The sequence below is a fragment of the Engystomops pustulosus genome, chromosome 10 (assembly GCF_040894005.1).
Source record: "Engystomops pustulosus chromosome 10, aEngPut4.maternal, whole genome shotgun sequence".
Classification (NCBI taxonomy): domain Eukaryota; kingdom Metazoa; phylum Chordata; class Amphibia; order Anura; family Leptodactylidae; genus Engystomops; species Engystomops pustulosus.
Genome location: NC_092420.1, coordinates 79,019,974 through 79,040,639, shown reverse-complemented (window position 1 = coordinate 79,040,639; position 20,666 = coordinate 79,019,974). Strand labels below are relative to the sequence as shown.

Here is a 20,666-nt window from a genome sequence, read left to right as displayed (position 1 = left end):
AGAGATATCCTGAATGATAACCTCTTCCAGAGCGTTCTGGACCTCAGGCGGGGCCGAAGGTTCAATGGACCCTAAGCACACAGTTAAAATAACAAAGCATTCAGAATAACTACGACTATTCCTGACTGACCCAGTCAGAGCTCGGACCTAACCCCAATCAGGCTTCTCTGGAGAGACTTCAAAATGGCCTCCACCAATGTTCACCATCCAACCTGAGGGAACCGGAGAGGATCTGCAAGGAAGAGGCAGAGGATCCCCAAATCCAGGGGTGAGAAACTTGTTGCATTTTCCCAAGAAGACTCCTGGCTGCACCAGCTCCGAAGCTGCTTCTACTCAACACTGGGCAAAGGGGCCAAATACTTATGACCATGGGAGATTTCAGTTTTTCTTGTATAATAAATTTGCAAAAAGATCTACATTTGTTTTTTTTCTGTCAAGATGGGGGCAGAGTGCACATTATTGGATCTTAACAATTGGCTGCAATGAGAGTGAAACATTTAAAGGGGTTTAAATACTTTCCAAACCCATTGTATCACAAGATGAGCAATAACACCAGACATAAAAAATGAGAATATACTCAAACCACACCATGTCCTTAAGAAATATTTAAATCTTTATTTTTAGGTTTTTGGGACTTTTTTTTGCGTGATCTGTTTTAATAGCTTCCCCTATGATAAAAATGAAGCCTTTCTCTACCTCTCAGATTACGTCCTCAGTGTTGGTAGGAACCACACAAAGCAACAGTATACAGGCCCCCCCATTGACTAAGGTATAAAGCAGCACCAGAAGAAAAAAAAGTACACAGTTATGAGGGCAGGAGAACTCTCGAGTGCCCGCGGGTGGCTGCATAAAGTGTCACGTCCATTTATGCATGTTCCCAATGCTTCCCTGCCCATCAAAAAGTCTCGTAAGAGTCCAGAAGTGACGTGTGACGTAATGCTTCGACGGTCTCCATCAGGAAGAGTTTTAGAGTTTTCTGCAGGTGGAGATTCTGCCCGGGAAGAGAGTTTCAAGACCTCTTCACTTGTGAACTAGGTGTCCATGTCTCATACCAGCTCCAGTACCTGTATGGAAGATGAAAGTAGCACATTACTGGTTCTGTAATAGGATAGGACTGTGGGAGTGTAGGCCTGCCTGTAACATTATCCTCAAAGTCAGATCACGAGGGGAGGCCAACCGGTTCTGCACTGATCGGCTGCATCTCAAATGGACAAAATGAGTAATGAATCTCTGTTTGGAGACCAGTCTACCACAAAAACCTCCTCATTTATTTCTATAGGACGGGTGCCAAGAAGCCAAGTGTAGCGTTCAGCCATTTCCCCCAGTCCTCTCGAATTCAATGGAGCAGGAGAAAGCATGCATGACCATTGCTCAACTGAAAGATAACATGCACCCCAAAACCCATAATTGGTTAAAAACCCAGCAGGCAGGCCGCCCCCTTCCACCACCTAAGTGCAAATCATTGGAAATAACCATTTGGTCTTCAACGGCTGCAGTTACTGCACCAATAGAGGACTACGAGAGGACTGAGGAAGAAGAAATCTATAACCCCGATGATGTTTTTGCTTTTAAAATTTGTTGCAATATATTTAAGAGAAACCCAGGCACCCATGGCCTTCAAGATGTCTTTGAAGAAGAGCCGGACTTACCTTGATTGTGCCCTGGCTGTTAGCAGCAATAAGAACATTGGACTCCTGTAAAAGAACCAAGAAGGGTTATTGTTTACGTGTAAATGGACTCAAAAGATCAAAAACATTCACCCATCGTGCAGCGCTTTAGGCAACTTGTTACACAGCGACCTTCAACCCGTGGGTGCTACGAGGAGTAAGCGGACAAGCTGCAGGTTTACAGAAATTCTCTCTTAACAAATAAGCCTTTTGTTATCTGACATCGGAGACAAGGCACCTCGCTGATTCCAGTGCTACACAAGAGGCTGGAAATGAGGATGGAAAATTAAAAATTTAAGGGGTTATCCAGGAGTAGTGGAACACATCTTAATTAGGAGAGTACAAGGCGAGCACTGGCTTTCTATTACACCCTCCGCTCAGCTGCAATGTGGATTTCACCCATTGGGTTTCCCAATAGGTTTTATGTTTGGATTTACGAGATTTTTAGGTCATCATCTCTGGAAAATCCAGGGAGGCGGGAGAGGGGGTGTCTGTTTACTTACATCTCATTCCTGGATGCAGAATATATCCATAGGGACAAATATACATATCCTATAACCCGACAGGTAAACATACACTGAGCCCAATTCTGTAGCTGTGGTCAGAGAGAAGAGGGCAGTGACTGGATCACGAGACATCATAATACCGCAATGGATGCAGCTCCTGGCTACCTCATGCATTTGTCCCAGGTTTTTGGGAAGATATTAAAAAAAAAAAAAAAAAAAAAAAAAAAAAATCACTAAAAGAAATCACTAAAAGCTTAAAAACGTGTACAGCAACTGAAGTAAAGCATAAGATTTCCCAGAAGATAGCGATGGTGAAATACAGAAAAATCCCGGCTTAATACAACTCGATAGTAGTGGTATGATGTGATCAGGTTAAGTAAAAAAAAAAAAAAATAATAATAAAAAAAAAAACCAACAAAGTTCTGCAATACTGTGATGGGAGATGTATGGTCTTAAGAATAAAGTAAGTTCTATCTGTTTGAATTCTATATTTTTACAAATCAGATCATAATAGTAAAAAAAAAACTGGTTCATAAATAAATGAGGTCAATCTAATGAAAAACCACACAATAGATTGAAGTCATTGTTTAACCCCTTCCCGACGCGCGCCGTACTAGCACGGCGCGGCGGGAAGTGACTTCCCGACGCGCGCCGTAGTACTACGGCGCGCGATGTACCGATCACCGTGTCTGCAGACACGGTGATCGCGGCAAGATGGCGGCTGTCCCTGACAGCCAGCCACCTTGCCTCGTGGACCAGAGGGGTTTCGTCGCACCCCCCGGTTCACGATCGATGCTATCGGCTGGTCAGTTCAGACCAGCCGATAGCGCTGGAATGCCGCTATTACCGATCGCCGTGTCTAGAGACACGGCGATCGGGACAAGATGGCGGCTGTCCCTGACAGCCGACATCTTGCCTCGTGGTGCAGAGGGGTTTCGCCCCCCCCTCGTCCGCGATCGCTGCTATTGGCTGGTCGATGCGACCGACCAATAGCAGCAGTATACGTCACCAGGGGGTCCTGTAGGTTAACACAGGATGATGATTGGTGCTGTCTAGGACAGCACCAATCATCATCATTAGGGGGCATGTCTGGTGGCATCATGCCACCTCCCATAGACATCCGATTGGCCGATCTATACAGATCGGCCAATCGGATTTCAGATGGGAAGTTCAAATTAGTGATCACTGTTCTGCACGTCTCATTCTAGTGTGAGACAGCGTGCAGAACAGTGTATATCACCCCCCTGTGTTGCTGGACCCTCTAGAATTGCTGGCTGGCACCTTTCTGGGCACCACCAGTGTGATCCTCAATTGCTGCTGTGACTACTACAGTAAGATCTCACTTCTGTGTGATCTTATTTTTTTTTTTTTGTGTGATCCCTAATTTCCCTTTATCAATCCCTGTTCCTGATCCCTTCCACCCCTTCCCTGTGTGCGTCCTGCGACGCCGAGCACGTGTGCTCATTTTTTGGTCGCAGTTTTTTTTTTTTTTCTCCTATTTTCCCCTGCACCACCTTCGTGGTTGCATCCTGTAAGCTGGGCACTGATCAGTGACTTGCATCACTGATCAGCTTTAGCTTCAGCTTTTTTTTTTATACAGGAGGGTTTTTTTTTTTGTTTTTTGCTCAGTTTTGTGTGTCCTGTGACCGCCAAGTGCAGATCGGTGACACACATCACTGGTTGGCACTTGTGCTTGCACAGTGCCAATTTTTTACTGCTGCTTTTTTTTTAATAGTTTTTGCACACACAATCCATCTTGTGAGTGCGCTGCGACAACCGAGCGCTGATCAGTAGCATCTTACTGTTCAGCACTTGCTCCTTTTTTGTCGCTTTTTTTGGTTGTAAAAAGAGAGGGATTTTTTAATAGTTTTTGCACACACAATCCATCTTGTGAGTGCGCTGCGACAACTGAGCGCTGATCAGTAGCATCTTACTGTTCAGCACTTGCGCCTTTTTTTGTCGCTTTTTTTTGGTTGTAAAAAAGAATTGGTTTTTTTTTAAAATAATTTTTGCGCACACAATCCATCTTGTGAGTGCGCTGCGGCAACCGAGCGCTGATCAGTAGCATCTTACTGTTCAGCACTTGCTCCTTTTTTTGTCGCTTTTTTTTGGTTGTAAAAAAGAATTGGTTTTTTTTAAAAATAGTTTTTGCGCACACAATCCATCTTGTGAGTGCGCTGCGACAACTGAGCGCTGATCAGTAGCATCTTACTGTTCAGCACTTGCTCCTTTTTTTGTTGTAAATTTTTTTTTTCCTGTAGTAAAAGTTCTAGTTACGGTCTATTCTTTCATCGCCCCACACGTGTTGAAGCACAACATACACACCCCCTTGAATAAAGTTTACACGTGTTAAAAGCACAACATTTATACACGCCCCAACCCCACCCCAATAAAAATGTCCAATACATCCCAAAGATCTTTTTCAGCAATGGAGGCTTATGCCTTCCTTGCCGAGACTGATTCAGAAGGGGAGGATGCCCCATTTCTTTATTTTTCATCCTCTTCCTCCTACTGCCCTTCCTCTTCATCTGGTGATGAGGGGCCCTCAAGAAGGCGCCCCAGGACCACCGCCGAGCATGTTCCCCAGCCCGCAAGTGATTCATCATGGAACCCACCCCCTGAAAATTATGTGCCCCAAATTCCTGAGTTCGTGGGCAGCTCAGGAATTCATTTTGACACTGACGGCCTCACTGAAATAGATTTTTTCAAATTCTTTTTCTCTGAGGACCTCCTAAATCTCATGGTGTCACAGACAAATTTATATGCCCAACAATTTTTTGCACAAAACCCCACTTCATCATTTTCTAGGTGGACCCCTGTAGATGCAGTAGAGATGATGAAGTTTTGGGGTCTTGTGCTCCACATGGGCATTGTTAAAAAACCAGAGGTTAGGCAGTATTGGAGTACTGATGTTTTCTACAGTACTCCAATTTACCGCACCGTAATGACGCGGCCACGCTTTGAGGCAATTCTTAAATTTTTGCATTACAACGATAATGCACAATGTCCACCTCAAAGTGATCCATCATTTGACCGGCTATATAAAATTCGGCCAATCCTCGACCATTTTGGCACAAAGTTTGCCGAGGCATACACCCCTTTACAAAACATCTGTGTAGACGAGTCACTGGTACATTTCAAAGGCAGGTTAAAATTCCGCCAGTACCTGCCCAGCAAGAGGGCCAGGTACGGAATTAAAATGTACAAGTTGTGTGAGAGTACCACAGGGTACACCCATAGGTTTAGGATTTATGAGGGAAAAGACACCCAAATTACCCCTCCAGAATGCCCCCCTGTCCTAGGAGTTACAGGGAAGCTTGTGTGGGATTTGGTGCACCCACTTCTGGATAAAGGTTACCACCTCTACGTGGATAACTTTTATACCAGCATTCCACTTTTCCAATCCCTAAACTCCAGAGGTACTGTAGCGTGCGGCACTGTACGCAAAAACCAGAGAGGCCTCCCGGGATCCCTTGTTAGGCAGCCACTTAGAAAGGGGGACATAAAGGCACTCTGCAATCAGAACATGATGTTGGTAAAGTATAAGGACAAAAGGGATGTCCTTGTTCTGACCACCATTCATGGGAACTCCAGCACCCTCACCCCTGTACGAGGTACCACCACCACTACCCCTAAACCAGACTGCATCCTGGCTTACAATAAATACATGGGTGGGGTTGATCTGTCAGATCAAGTGCTGAAGCCGTACAGTGCTCTACGGAAAACGAAGATATGGTACAAAAAGCTGGCTGTGTACATTGTACAGATGGCACTGTACAACTCTTACGTGCTGTTCCAATGTGCAGGCCATGCTGTATCATTCCTCCATTTTCAAGAGGTGGTGATTAAGGCATTAGTATTTGGACAGGAAGGACAGGTCCCCAGTACCTCTGGATTAGATGTCCCCCGTGTTGTTCCAGGGCAACATTTTCCCGGTGAAGTGCCCCAGACTGCATCTAAAGGAAGGACTCAGAAAAGATGCAGAGTCTGTTCCAAAAGAGGGGTTAGGAAAGACACTATATACCATTGCGAAACCTGCCCTGAGAAACCTGGCCTCTGCATGAAGGAGTGTTTCAGGATATACCATACAACTCCTGAGTAATAAAATTTTAATAAAAATTCTTGGGCATCCATAGCACATTATATTGGGAAAACCACCTGTATGTTCAAAATGCTCACTACACCACTTGTATTACACTACACCACATATTACACCTTGCTCAATTCTTCAAGGGGTCACTTTTTAGGTTTTACTCTGTTTTGTACCACTAGGGCTCTCCAAATGCATCCTGACACATGTAAAGGATTTCTGGGTTCTAAAAGACAAACATCACTCTTTTCCTCTACTTTGCACCCAAATCACATTTGATATGCACATGTGGGGCAATTCTACATTTGGGAGAAATAGTCTTACAAATGTTGGGGTATTGTTTCATCTTTTATCCCTTGTAGCTTAAAATAATTTGGGGAAAATTTTCACCTTTTTCCTTTTGGGGTCTAATTGGATCATACACCTTTAGGGGTACATACACATATTACACCTTGAAACATTTTCCAAGGGTGTATTTTCCAAAATTGGGGTCACTTGTTGGGGTTCTCTTCTGTTTTGGTAAAACTAGGGCTCTCCAAATGCACTCTGACCCATGTATAAGATTTCTGGGTTCTAAAAGACACACATCCCCCATTCCCTCTACATCGTACCCATACCTTTTATCTGCACATGTGGGGCGATTCGACACCCAGGAGAAATAGTTGTACACATTTTGTGGGATTGTTTCATCTTTTGACACTTTTGGCTTAGAATAATTTGGGGTAAAAGTGACTTTTTGGGGAAAATTTTCACCTTTTTCCTTTTTGGGGTCTGATTGGATCATACACCTTTAGGGGTACATACACATATTACACCTTGCTAAATTCTCCAAGGGGTGTACTTTCCAAAATGATGTCACTTGTTGGGGTTCACCTCTGTTTTGTACCACTAGGGCTCTCCAATTGTATCCTGACACATGGAAAGTATTTCAACAAAATTTGTCCTCTAAAAACTGAACAGTGCTGTTTCCCTACCAAGTGCCACCCTGTGCCCGTACAGCAGTGTATATTGACACAGTGGGTATTGGAATACTCAGGAGGAATTGCACCAAACATTTTGAGATGCATTTTCCTTTTTAACCCCTTGTGAAGGCGCAAAATTTAGTGTTCAATGAATATATTGTTAAAAAAAATTAGATTTCCGTAATTTCACGTTCATTTATTATTCACGCTCGTGAAATGCTCAAAGGGTTAACTAACTTTCCAAAGGTTGTTTTGAATATTTTGAGGGGTGCAGTTTCTAAAATGGTATCACTTGTGGGGGGAGTACTATCATAAAGTCCTTAAAAAGTGACTTCTAACTAACTTGGTCACTGCAAAAATAGGTTTTGACGATTTTTGTGAAAATCTGAAAAATAGCACCTAACGTTATAAGCCTCCTCACATCCAAAAAAAAGGAAATAAGGTTTGAAAAATGATGCCAAGTTATAGCAGATATATGGAAAATGTTAGTTATCAAGTTATTTTGGTGATATGACTAACTTTCCAAAAAGTGTAAATTTTTGAATTTGGAAAACATCATTTTTTTCAAAATTTTGACCAAATTTCCATTTTTTTTATAACTAAATACTAAACATATTGCCTTAATTTATCCACTTACATGAAGTACAATGTGTCACGAAAAAACAATCTCAAAATCACCCAGCTATATTAAAATGTTCCAAAGTTATTACCACATAAACTGACACATGTCAGATTTCAAAAAAAGGGCCGTGTCAGGAAGGTGCAAAATGGCCAAGTCGTTAAGGGGTTAAAAACAACTTTGCCAAAATGCAGAAAAAAAAAGGAACCAATACTAATTCCATAGAAATAAATTAGCAGAATGTGTGACCACTTCCATAATAGCGGAAGTTTGCTACTTCTGACAATTGACTAATATGGAGCATTCAGGTTTGTGTTAACATAACAAGGACGGAAGGAAGAGGTATTAATAAAAAGCAATTGTGGCTGCCCATCAATCTGGGAAAGGTTGTAGGGCCATTTCTCCCATCTCCTCAGGAGTAAATGTAAACCAAGAATCGTGCTCTTATTTTTCTGTATGAGCTGCTCCATAGAAGCTGGAGCAGACTGCTACTTTGAGGAGAGGAGCGCTGACCCAGTTCTTTGCAAAACCAAGAGCACAGCAGTGTGAGGACCCCCACTGGCCACACCCATCCTTCCACTGCTCTTGGGAAAACCCTGAATGTAGCCGGGAATTTTAAAAAAAAGTTATTTTGAAAAGATGAAAACTACAAAACCCCATGAAAATGACTAGATAGAGGTCGTCATGTGGGAGAACAGCATGAAGCTTGGATGTTATCAGCCACAAGGTCCCGGCTCTAGATGAAAGTATTACGCTAATATATGGAAAACCTATTCCATCATCTATAGATTTTCCCTACATCCACAAATTGTACAGATTCATTAGCGTATACATTTCATTATTTAATGCCAGGCCGAGCCCTCAGCAGATTTACCAGGCTGTGCAGACATTACTGTAATGCCGGCAATCCCATAAACGCACGCGCATAAACGTACAAGGGCAAAGAGCACATTTCCCGCACCGCTGTCATCTGACGATTCAGTCACCGGAGAGAAAGCGAGGACACTGCCAAGCGCCCATCACACAAGACACTTTCATTACACTACAGGACAGGTCACTCGCTGATCACCACACATCGGAAACGTGTCACTTTCTGCATCGGATGAATCCTCGTCGTTACTTCTCGAGGCTCCAACACAAAATCCCATCAGCAGGAGCAGAAATCCCGGCAATCACGTCCTCCCGCTCACTGCACAGCGCGGCATTGATCTGACAAGGAACTTTTAACCTCCTTGTGGTTTGATCTCTCTGTGATCATAAAACCAGCAACACCCTGCAAACCCCAGCAACTCTAATAATAGGAGAAGCAGAAAAAACCCCAAAGCACCTCCTGTTGGTAGCGGGATTGAACGCTCAACTTAATTGTTAAAATGGCTTCTATTAACCTTGAAGGAGAAGATCAGAGCGGAGAATTCAGTCTTGGCTCGTGTGCAGCTTCATGAAGGATCAGGGTACACAGAGTCTTCGCTAATTCTCTGGTCGCTTGTCATTATTTAACTGTTAATCCTGTAAGATCCAACCTTAATACAAATCTAAGGTGTCTGCAGATTATGTAGAGGGGATTTATTAGAGATCTGTAATTAATGTGAGCCCATCAGAACAGCCCCTTCAACATGTCCCATCGGAGGCAAGAGAAGATCTTCTGCTCTGAAGGAATCAATGGAGGTGATATATCATATAACAGCGGTTTTTAGCTGACCTATGCCCCTCTGGTTACATACATTGGTGCTCTTAACCGGTAACGGTCACAGGCTGCAGCGGGTAAGAAGCCAGGAGCACCGGCCAGCTGACTCCACTACTGACCGCCCCTCCTCCGCTGTGCAGGGGGCATAGCAGATAATGGCAATAACTGGAGGTTCAAGAAAAAAATTGGGATTATTTTAGGGCTTGTACGCCACAAAACTGAGTACTATGTATTATGGTTTTATGTAGAGTGACATACTGATGATGGCGGCACTATGTCCAATATCTATCAGGTCCCTTCCGCTGGATTTTAAATCAGCCCTGTGCAAGGAACGTGGGATCACGTGGAAGGAACCACACCAGTCTATCCACACCAGTGGATCCCACGGAGCATAGGACAGTCTGACCAGCTACAGGTCCAGAAGATAGCAGAAATACTACAATAGTGCCACTCCAACACAGGCCTACTCATTAAAATGGTAATATATGTAACGTGCAATTGGCTGATCATACCTGATCACACTCTGGAGGAAGCCACGTCGGGCATATTCACTAGCAGTAGACGACCATGCTGGGTATAGACAGGATGGGTCCGTGAAAGCAGTTTCCACTCAATGGAAACACAGAATGGACTCAAGGATGCACCATATAAATTGGCCCAAAGCAATTTGGGCAAGTCCTCGTGTGAACCATACATTTACCGAAAGATAGACATTTGCTAAAAGATATATTTGCTCAAAAAAAAAGAACGCTTTCAGATCAGTCACTGCGATGTAACATAAATAATGCTGCGGATGAAACTCTGAAACTCTCCTCCCCATGTGTGACCTCAGGGTTCATGGAAATATAACGAATGTAAAAGTCCCATTAGCGGCTTTGTGGTGCGGAGATGGTATCAGGGCTCGGACTGCCTCCTGCCGGCCTCCGAGGGCTGTTCTGAAGCCCTGGCACGCTTCTGATTGTGAAAGATTATGGCTTCCATTGTCCAAGTAATATTCTGATGCATCAGATGGCGGGCAGTAATAGGCGCACAGACGAAGCGATGGCGCTGCCCTTGTAAATAAAACCGAACGTGGAGACCAAAGCTCTAATAAAAGATAAATATAAAACGGAGGCCAACTATTAATGGACTGAATCACGGGGAGATAATTAAGAGGTTACGCGCCTGCACTCAAAATGCAATATGTCAGGAGGTGCGGGGCTTAACCAGTTCACCGCCGGGGCTTTGTACGCTGCATAATTCATGACTAGGGATCAATGGGGAGCTGCAGTGCATTGTGAGCGGAGAACGCGCTGTATTGTGAGTGTAATTACACCTTATAATGATGTGATGTCATTGGAGGTGGGCGAGGAGCTTACATGTGATACACTAAGCCACGAGCACCAAACAAAGACGCTTCCGAGCGGTTAAGCAAATGCAATGACAATTTGTTATAAGAATGGGCCACAGGGGGCATCTCATTCCAGATGCTTTACCTTTATTCTGGGGCGGAAACTCTGATACTGACAATTGCTTCTCCCAGCACTTACTCTTAATAGATATTACAGAAAAATTACAGAGCAATAAAAATATTTCACTCTAAGTTATAAAACCTGAGAAAAAGTTGGAGGATACTGGATAAATCATCATTGTGGATTGTGGTGGTGGAGCGCTGCCCTCTCCTCCGCTCTGTAACATCTCGCTGTGGTCCCCGCTTGGCTCCGAGCGCTGCCATGCCGTGGTTTATGCCAGGCTTGTTTGTATTCTGATGCGACTTCGCTTCTGTGCTCTTGACTATAAATTCCGGAATGTCTAAATATACATCTTGCTTTTAATCTGCCTGGGAAATGATACAGTGACAGCGTCCAAACTATGACTGCTCCGAGAGCCGAGCGCTGGAGGAGCTGGATATGTAAAAGGGATCCGGGATTGAGGAATAAAAAAGCAGATGATTATCTGCGCTGACATGTTTGATTTTTCTGCTGTTCCATAAGAGAAGAAAAACTAAATTATCAATGGCTGAATTCATGGTAGGGTGGATTTTAATGGTGCCAACGGACCCCAATAACTAGGCCATACTGGTCCCCCCAATATAATGTTTGTCAGGTTTTAATAATTCTTTATTCATACAGCGCATGCAGATTATGCAGCGCTGCACAGAGCTTGTCAGATCGGTCCCAGTCCCCAATAGGTTTTTATGGTAAATATGACTGGATCTGCAATGAAGGCTCAGGTAGGTACAGATGCCACACTCTTGCATTTGTTGGGCAGCACAGTGGCTCAGTGGTTAGCACTACAGCCATGCACCGCTGGGGTCCTGGGTTCAAGTCCCATCCTAGTCAACATCTTCAAAGAGTTTGTATGTTCTCTCCGCGTTTGCGTCTCTTTCCTTCGGTTTCCTCCCACACTCCAAAACATACTGGTAGTTTGATTAGATTGTGAGCCCCATTGGGGACAGGGACTGATTTGGAAAGCTCTTTGCAGAGCTGCGTAATCTGTGTGCACTATATAAATAAGGGAATTATTATTCACTACAAGTGGTCATGACACGTTCATAGTCCAAACCATAGAGTTTACTTTCCTGAACCATCATCTCTCCGTAACGGAGGTCAAGAGCCTATCATGTTCGACCTTAAAAACAGGTATAGTTTGATATCATTCATTCTGACCTGGTCAACTCCCAAATCTGGCCAGGAGACAATTAGGTCTTGCTGCCCATCATAACTTAGTGCTCAATGTAGCGCTGTCATGTAGAGATACAAGTTCATGTTAAAAAGATTTTTCCACAAACAAAGCTAAAGTTGAAGGGATATAGGGGTCCACTGCAATCTGGCTAAAGCGACTGGAGCACTGGTGACGCCTTTCCACTGGTGGTCTTTGGGTCCCAAATTGAGGGCTCTGCAGTTGGACCCCATTGATATAAAACTTTTTCTCCATCCTGTAATTAGGATTTGTTCTGGCTTAAATGATTGACTCCCCATGTCAATCATGACCACTTGTAGTGAATTCAATGGATCCTCGATATCCTTGAATGGAACACAAGTCGGCGCCATTCTTCGTGTAGTGGCCACACTTGGTTACTACAGATAAGCACATGAAGCTCCAAAATTCCTAGGTACAGTAATCCCCTGCACAAACAAGTCTGTCCATAGCCAACGTTTTCCCATCGGAAGAGACAATCCACCTGCTCCCTGGCTGCCTCCTCACACAGAAAATGAATTTCCCCGGCAGTATTTACTTATGTCTTATTTGATGACCTTAAGATGAAAGACTTTCTCTCTGCATTTTCTCCCTCCTTTAGCATTTTCTACGCTGCTCGCCAACATAACGAAAATACTGTTTGTTCTAAAGCCAAAAAAAAAAAAAAGTGACCTCCCTATTCTTGTTTTTCATAGTCCTATAGAAATGTGGTATCAATCTCACATCCCGCCAGGAGAGTAAACATGGTTATATTATCTGAAGCCGGGGCTGAAATTGCCTCGTGTGCTTTACATTCCAGAGAACATGGATCTCATTTCCTTAAAATGTTGAGTCTGACAGTTTATTTTATGGCGGTCGGTGAGCTGAAGATGCCGATGTAAAATGGTATTACATACATCCGCCGAGACGTTTATTGAATCAACATTTCAACTTTCCATTACAATGACACGAGAGGAAAGACTGGCGAATAGGATGACGCCGCGAGACAGCAGAGGGGACGGTTTCTTGGCGGCTTTCTTTATATATTTGCCACCAAGAAATTGGGACGTTGCTGGGTGCAGACAGGGAATAAGAGACGGATTATATTTTGGCCGTGTGATGGATAAATGACCAGGTCAACAATAAGGAAAGTCGTGCCATCAGACATATTCTGCCTTACACTAGTGATATATATATATATATATTAGAAAGGATGAGAATACGTATGAAGTGGGCGCTAGGAGATTGGAAATGAAGCGATGAGACAACGATGAGTCAATGAACTGGGCTCTAAATGCAAATGGATCTACAAGAATCAAGGGAAAAAAGGGCCAACGGATCAAGAAATTGCGGGAACAGTCAAGGTCTGTGGAGGGATCCGGATTATATAGGTTTTATTTCACAGCCAAAGTAGTTGGGTACTTGATCAGGACTGATGGTGGAACATTGTACACACCAGAGTACTGGGGTATGAAAAGGAGGACACAGTGTCCTAGCAGGACAATAACCCAAAGCTTATGTCAAGACTAGTGAAGACATTTTCCAATGATTGGGTGGTGGTCTGTGAACTGTGGGGGCAAAAAAATTGCAAAAAATTGAATTTGTACCCATGTGAATCGGCCAGTATGCAAACACTGGGAACATGTAGAAGAGACCCCAGATTTCGGTCAAGGCATGCTTGAAGCAAGAGCATGATGGGAAAGTTTAAAGCAAAAATTGAAATTCAAAATTTTTAAGACTAAAACAGTGACAATGCAGTTACATGAGAAGACTCTGCATAGCTAAGCATATGCTAATTACAAATGTATGTACGAGATATCCCAGATGATGGCGGCCCTCGCTTTCACAGCTCTAGAGGTTGGTGAGATATGGAGTGTGAAAGTCAAGAGCTCAGACACATCGTTACCCTTTTACGTGTCGGTATATTTGTGCATGAACTTACCTCATGTCACCTATGATTCAGTAGCCAAAACTCTAGACTGGCCGCCTAGGTATCCAGTTTAGGTGATCCAGCCGGATACTGAAGACATTAGGGTGATGCCACACATGGCGTTTTTGGTCCGTTTTTAGTCTGTTTTTCCCAATTATCTTAATAGATCAACAGGTTGTAAGCAGCCAAATGCACGGTAAACTGCCAAAAACGGATGTTTAAAAACGGACCAAAAACGCCATGTGTGACATCACCCTTACAGGACGGCCTGGGTAGGTTTATGAACGTCTATGTAATGGATAGGAGAGCACAATGGCTGGAGCCAATACCTCCACAACCTCCCTCTTGGTTTTTGGCAGCAGTACCTTCTGTATGCTTGGCTGTTTGGTTATGTCAATTTAATAATGAAAGTGCTGATACATAACAGGTTGGGCGGAGGCTGCGGTAACATGAATTCAATGGTGAAAGGAAGGTGAACACAGGACCCTGCAGGACAGATTCTTGTATCTATGCTCTTATAAAACACAGAGGGCAACGTAAAGCCAAGACACAGGTGTGAACTGAGCCTTAGGGTGCAGTCACACCACGCGTTCTTGGTGCAAGTTTACCCTTTCCTTTAGCTTCTTTGAATTAATTTTTCTTCATTTCAGGAAGTGTAAGCAGCTGTGAAAATGTAAACGCACCGGGTCACTGGATCCTCAGGCCGAAGCGCGCTAGCAGCACAAATAGCGGTTAGCTCGCGGCGGCTATTGACTTCTAATATGCATGGTCAAAATGTGGTGCAACATGGCGGCCTCAACAAAAAATCTGATACAATAGAAAACTCTAAAGTTTGCAAGAGTCTCCAATTTGCTGTTGTGTGGATGAGCGCAAACACTTCGAGCGTTGCAGCTGTGATCGGTATAACCCGGATTAGCTTGTTAAATGTTATATATGTTACACTTTGACGCTGTTAATAGGCTTGAAGACTTTCATCAACCACTTGTTTACCTTCAGCTGAAATCTCTGCAAACATGTAAGCGATTACCAGGAATCCTGCCTCCAGCATCTTGTGCTGCTCTCGCCCTGACATGCTGCCAGCTCTCTGAGCCGGGGAGACACGGTGCCGATGCGCCAGCTAAACCACCTGCAGCCGTGTTACCGAGCCTTATGCCTGGATCAGGTAATGCACCTCCGGTGCGCACAGCGGTGTAAGCTTCTTTTACTTGTACCATCTCTCACTGATATTCACAGCACAACGCCAGCCTGAAAGCCTGGAAATAACACGCCCGAGGCCAGGACCCGTTATTACTCCAACTATCCCAGTATGAGCCGCCCTGGAGCTACAGCGCGCTCTCCTCACATACATCCGACTCCTCATCATTCAGCGCTCAGCATCGATACAATATTATACACACTGAAAAATGACTTCTACATCAACCCCCAGAGGACGTGCATCTCTTTCCAAACAATTATCTATAAGCAGTAGACTATGTATACAACAATACATGTAATACAGATAGACTAGAACCAGCGATTGGAGGTCCTTCTGGGCTCAGGAGGAGACACAGGACGACCTGTCCATTTCTCATTACACACTGGTTGCTTTCCAGGACGGCAAGGAAGCCGCTATCGGGGAGGAAACATGGCTGATCCTATGTGACACAGAAAATAAATCTATATTTAAAAGGGTATTTATATGAATAGGACTGAGCTGCACGGCCGGGGTGCTGGGTGCTCTACCATCTGATATTGATCATTAATCAGAAGGATACGTGATCAATATAATAAAGGAAGAACTGCAAATTCACTTTAACCCCTTAAGGACGCAGCCTGTTTGCAGGTTAAGGCTCGCAACTTTTTTTTGAAATTTGACCAGTGTCTCTTCCTGTGGTAATAACTTTTGAACGCTGTTACTTATCAAAGCGATTCTGAGATTGTTTTTTCCCCACATGTTGTACTTCATTTTAGTGGTAAATTTTGGCTGATAAGTTTTGCATTTATTTACAAAAAAAAGAAAAAAAAAGATGAATTTTTAGAAAAATTTGCCATTTTCGAAATTCTAAATCACCGCGTTTTCAGGCAGATAGATTTACCACCTAAATAACTTGCAGAATAACATTTCCCATTTGTCTACTTTACATTTTCATAATTTTTGAAATGTTTGGATAATTTATTTTGCCGTCACGCGGCCTACAAATCGAATAGCGATTTTCCGTATTTTCGGAATTGACTATTTTGGGGATAAATACTGTTTGAAATCAAATTTTACATATTTAGCAACAAAAACCCCTATATAATCTACCCATTTTCAAATCTGCACCCCAGAAACAGCAATTACAAAGATTGTTAACCCCTTGAGATCTTCCTTCATAGTAATTGAATCAAAATGGCGGTGAAATTTAGAATGGTCAAATTTTTTCGGTTATATGTTCATTTAGCCCTAAAATTTACACATTTCCAAAAGATAAAAAGAGAAAACTCACCATAAAATTTGTTCTACAATTTCTCCTGAGTGCAGCGACCCCCCACACGTGGACATTACTTGTGTTATGGGGGCACAGCGAGGCGCAGAAGGGAAGGAGCACCCTGCAGCTGCCAGGATTTTAGTTTCCTCATTGCCTCCTTTTGAAGGCTATAAAATTTTTGCTTTTCCGTTATTTTGGCCATGTGACGGCATTTTTTTTGCGGGACGAGATGCTTTTTCCAGTGTTACCATTTTGGGGTTGGTATCACCTATTGTTGAAAATTTTGGAACTTTTTTTGAGGTCATGAGTAGAAAAGCATCAATTCTGTACTGGATTTTTTACTTTTTTTTTTTTCGTGTTCACCGTATAGCCTAATAATCCTGTTATCTTTATTCTATGGGTCGATACGATTACGGGGATACCAGACATGAATATTTTTTCTTATGTTTTACTAAATTTGCCAAATAAAACCCTAATGTGGGGAAAAATCTATCATTTTTGCATCGCTGTCTTCCAAGTGGCATAACATTGTTACGTTTTTGGCTACGGAGCTGGTTGATGGCTTGTTTTGCGGGACATGTTGTTCTTTGCAACAATATCATTCTGGAGTACATATGTTTTGTTGATCACTTTTTATTGCATTTTTAGTGGGATATAATAGGTAAAAATCATAATTTTTGGCGGGTTTTTGACGTTTTTTTTTACGGCGTTCATCATATGGGTTCAATGGTTATTTAGTTTTATTCTATGGATTGTTACGGACGCGGTGATACTATATATGTGGGGTTTGTGTTATGATTTAGACTTTTTTGAGCGTTATATGTCTCTTTATATGTTTTGGGGCTTATGGGCATTTTTAGTGATTTATAAAGTAATTTTTTATTGAAAAACATTATTTTGTACATTTTTTACATGATCCACCATGGGATATGAACAAGCAATCATCTGATGCTTGTTCTTGATAATACTCTGCAATACTAATGTATTGCAGGGTATTAGCAGTGCCAGCCTATGCAGATGCATAGGCTGACACTTTGCCTTTAAGATGACGTCACAGACGCCATCTTAAAGGTAAACCCTCCAGGCTTCTCTGGGGTCCCGATCGGACCCCGGAGGAGCCAAAACAGCTATCGGCCCCCCCGAAAACGGTGGGGGGTGGGGGAGGGGGTGGGGGGGGGCGATCGTGGGGTAAAGACCCCCAGAAGGCATGTTAAATACCCGCGATCGGAGCCCACTCCGACCGCGGGTGTTAGCCGGGTATGTCAGCGGTAGATTACCGCTGAAATCCCGTGGCTAACGATGCCGGTTCGGCTGCTATGCAGCGCTGAACCGGCATCGTCTCCGCGCAGTAGCTGTACTGCGCTGAGCGCTAATCGTCGGAAGCTGCGCAGTACAGCTACGGCGCGGAGCGCTAAGGAGTTAAACAGTGATAGGACATGGATTAGGATGAGGCGGGTAAAAACATGACACCTGGATGCCGTTGGAATAATCTCACGATAAGAGTTCTGCTCTGCTACTTCTGTACCTTTCAGCAAAGACGGTGTTAAACCCAACGACCTGACAATGGAAAATCGCGGCCCAGAAATATCTTGCGCCAGCTGAGTGTGTAATGACTTTTTCCCTTCTCCGGTGCGCCCCCCCTCTGTGCCGCACGGCTCCCCACTAAAGAAGCAAAAATCCTAACAGATTTCTTGTCCTGTTAAATCCAAAACGTGCTTTAAGCGAAAATATTTGCTCAGAGAAGGCGACCTGGAGCGAGATCCACCTTTCAGCTCAGAAGCTTCAGCCATGGGGGCGGCTGCCGAGTAATTATACTCCAGGCTCGGTGGGGAAGATCTCGAAAATCTAGCGCTAAGGAAAAGGCTCGATAGCACTAGATTGTCTCAGATGGGGGTAACATGCGGCTATAGAAGGGTCTTTAGGACCCTTTCTCTTTTTAGCGTTTGTTTATAAAGGGAGTATTCTCACTAAGACAAGATTCTTACATATATTCATTATAACAAAATAACATTCTCTAATTCACTGTTATTAACAAAAATAAGGCATTTCGCAGATATAAGTCCAACCTGTCTCTATAAATCCTGGTGGACACAATTTTGGTTGCCCAACCGGATATCTTCCGTCTATGGTCGGGTTCTTCTCATGAATAGCTTCTCCTATCTGCACACTTCAGTGCTCTGCCCCTCTCCCTGCATTACTTGACCAGCTCAGACACAGGCACTTCCTGTCAGTAATCAGCAGCGTACAGAGACTTACTCTACTTGCTACAGATAAGGTCTTCATCTGAGGGAGGCATATAGCAGTGCTGACTGTGTGTGTTATAGGCGAGTTACCAGAGCTGAGAGTGTCATTGTGTGTTATATGCATGTCATGGATCTTATTATCTCTCATCTGTGACCTGTCTCATATCTCTGTGTCAGATACTAGTAGAATGAGCAGAACCTAAATAAAAATGTATATAAACCTGTACCCTGATCTAAGTACACTGTCAGCACACAGCATCTCATAGCACAGAGGCGTCTGCTTGGAGAGTTGTAGGAACTTCAGGGACTCTTACACTGTGAGAGGAGCACTTCACCCAACCACTGTGCAGGATTACAGCAGGCAGAAATTGGGAGTGTGCTGAGGGATCAGTTGGGAGTGTAAGTCTGTGGAGCTGCAGCATGGAGGGGCTCTGGTAACACCTCCTAGAGCCCAACGGTCTCAAACATAATTTTAACAGTTGATTTTAGAAGAAAAAAGGCCATGGATAACAAATATAAGAAGATCACCACAGTCACTGTGCCTGGATCTATCATTAAGATGGTAAATTAAATAGAAACGCCTCTGACAGGATTTGATGCTGAGTTCACATTGCATTTTTGCCTTGTGTTGTAAGGATATACAATGTATTATTACAAATGGCGGGCTGCAATGTATCCCACTGTACACGGAGCCTACACAAAAGCTGTGCTGTGCACCTAGCCTAAGGCATATCATTTTAGGATATCTGATGGCTTCAGAGAGGCTTCCGGCAGTTGTAACAATGGATCACCACTTCCCCTCAATGAGGATATGGCGCGGTGATGACCTAATATGTTGTGGCACTGCCACCATTTAGCTGGTTTGGTTGCACTTGAAACACATGAAACGTTAACACCAAATTGGTAATCAAGGGTTTTAGCAGCGAGTCTGCTGTAATACAGCAGCCACCCACCCCATAGAGAGAGGTCTCCACTCATGAGCTGTACGATTATGAAATTAGTTTTATGTATATGCAAATTAGCCTGCAAGTGTACAGGTGGGCGGGCACTCTTTGCTCAGACACAGATCTACACGGCTCTCCTGTAGATTTTGATATGTCACAAATGGATGACAAACTAAATATCAGGCATCATCTCAACAGCCATACATGAAAAGTGACCGGACCCATATTCTTACAGATCCGATTCAGTCAATATCACTCACCAATTGTGCAAATATTGTACAGTAATCCTCCGCTGTAGGAGGGGCTTTATGTTACTGTGCCACGTGGGCCCACGGTGTAAGGATATTACTGTGATACTGACACTCTTCCCCTATGCTGGCCGCCTGCGCTGTGCATACAGATGACATATTGGCTGCTTCAGCGCTTCATAGCAATCAATGCGGAGCTGTTGTCAGGTGACACTTGTGCGGGGAAAGTGCTGGAGCTGGTGGATAAGCGGCATCATCCACAGCTTGTCACCACGATGGGTTTCATCCTTCTCAGTGTTAAGGTCACAGGCAAAGAATGAAAAATGCTAAATAAAAGCGGAAAACGTAGTAGAGACGGGAATATGCCCCGACCCCATTATCACAAGGGATGACCCTGTTTTCAGTTATAACCAACATGACAGGGCCCGGCAGAGGAAAAGCTCCACTCTGGATAAAGGGGAATGTCACATGCCCTAAAAGGGGTTTTGATAGGTCCCATTTTGGGTTAAAGGACTTGGCCACTTTACCTCATTTTTTTTGTAATGTGTGTATATCTGTGGGACAGGATATTAGGTAATTTACCAGTACAGGCAGTCCCCGGGTTACATACAAGATAGGGTCTGTAGGTTTGTTCTTAAGTTGAATTTGTATGCAAGTCGGAACTGTAT

At 43.6% G+C, this 20,666-nt stretch overlaps 1 protein-coding gene across 2 annotated transcripts in view; it reads right to left on the bottom strand.

The window, feature by feature from the left end:
- Positions 1 to 592: 592 nt before the first annotated feature.
- Positions 593 to 20,666, bottom strand: part of COP1 (COP1 E3 ubiquitin ligase) — a 121,290-nt gene continuing 101,216 nt past the window's right edge. For both annotated transcript variants that reach the window (XM_072126890.1, XM_072126891.1), the window contains exons 19-20: positions 1,650 to 1,694; positions 593 to 1,064 (exon numbers count right to left, since the gene is read on the bottom strand). In XM_072126890.1, coding sequence (XP_071982991.1) covers positions 1,047 to 1,064; positions 1,650 to 1,694 — 63 coding nt within the window. In that variant the 3' untranslated portion in view covers positions 593 to 1,046. The remainder of the gene's footprint in view (positions 1,065 to 1,649; positions 1,695 to 20,666) is intronic.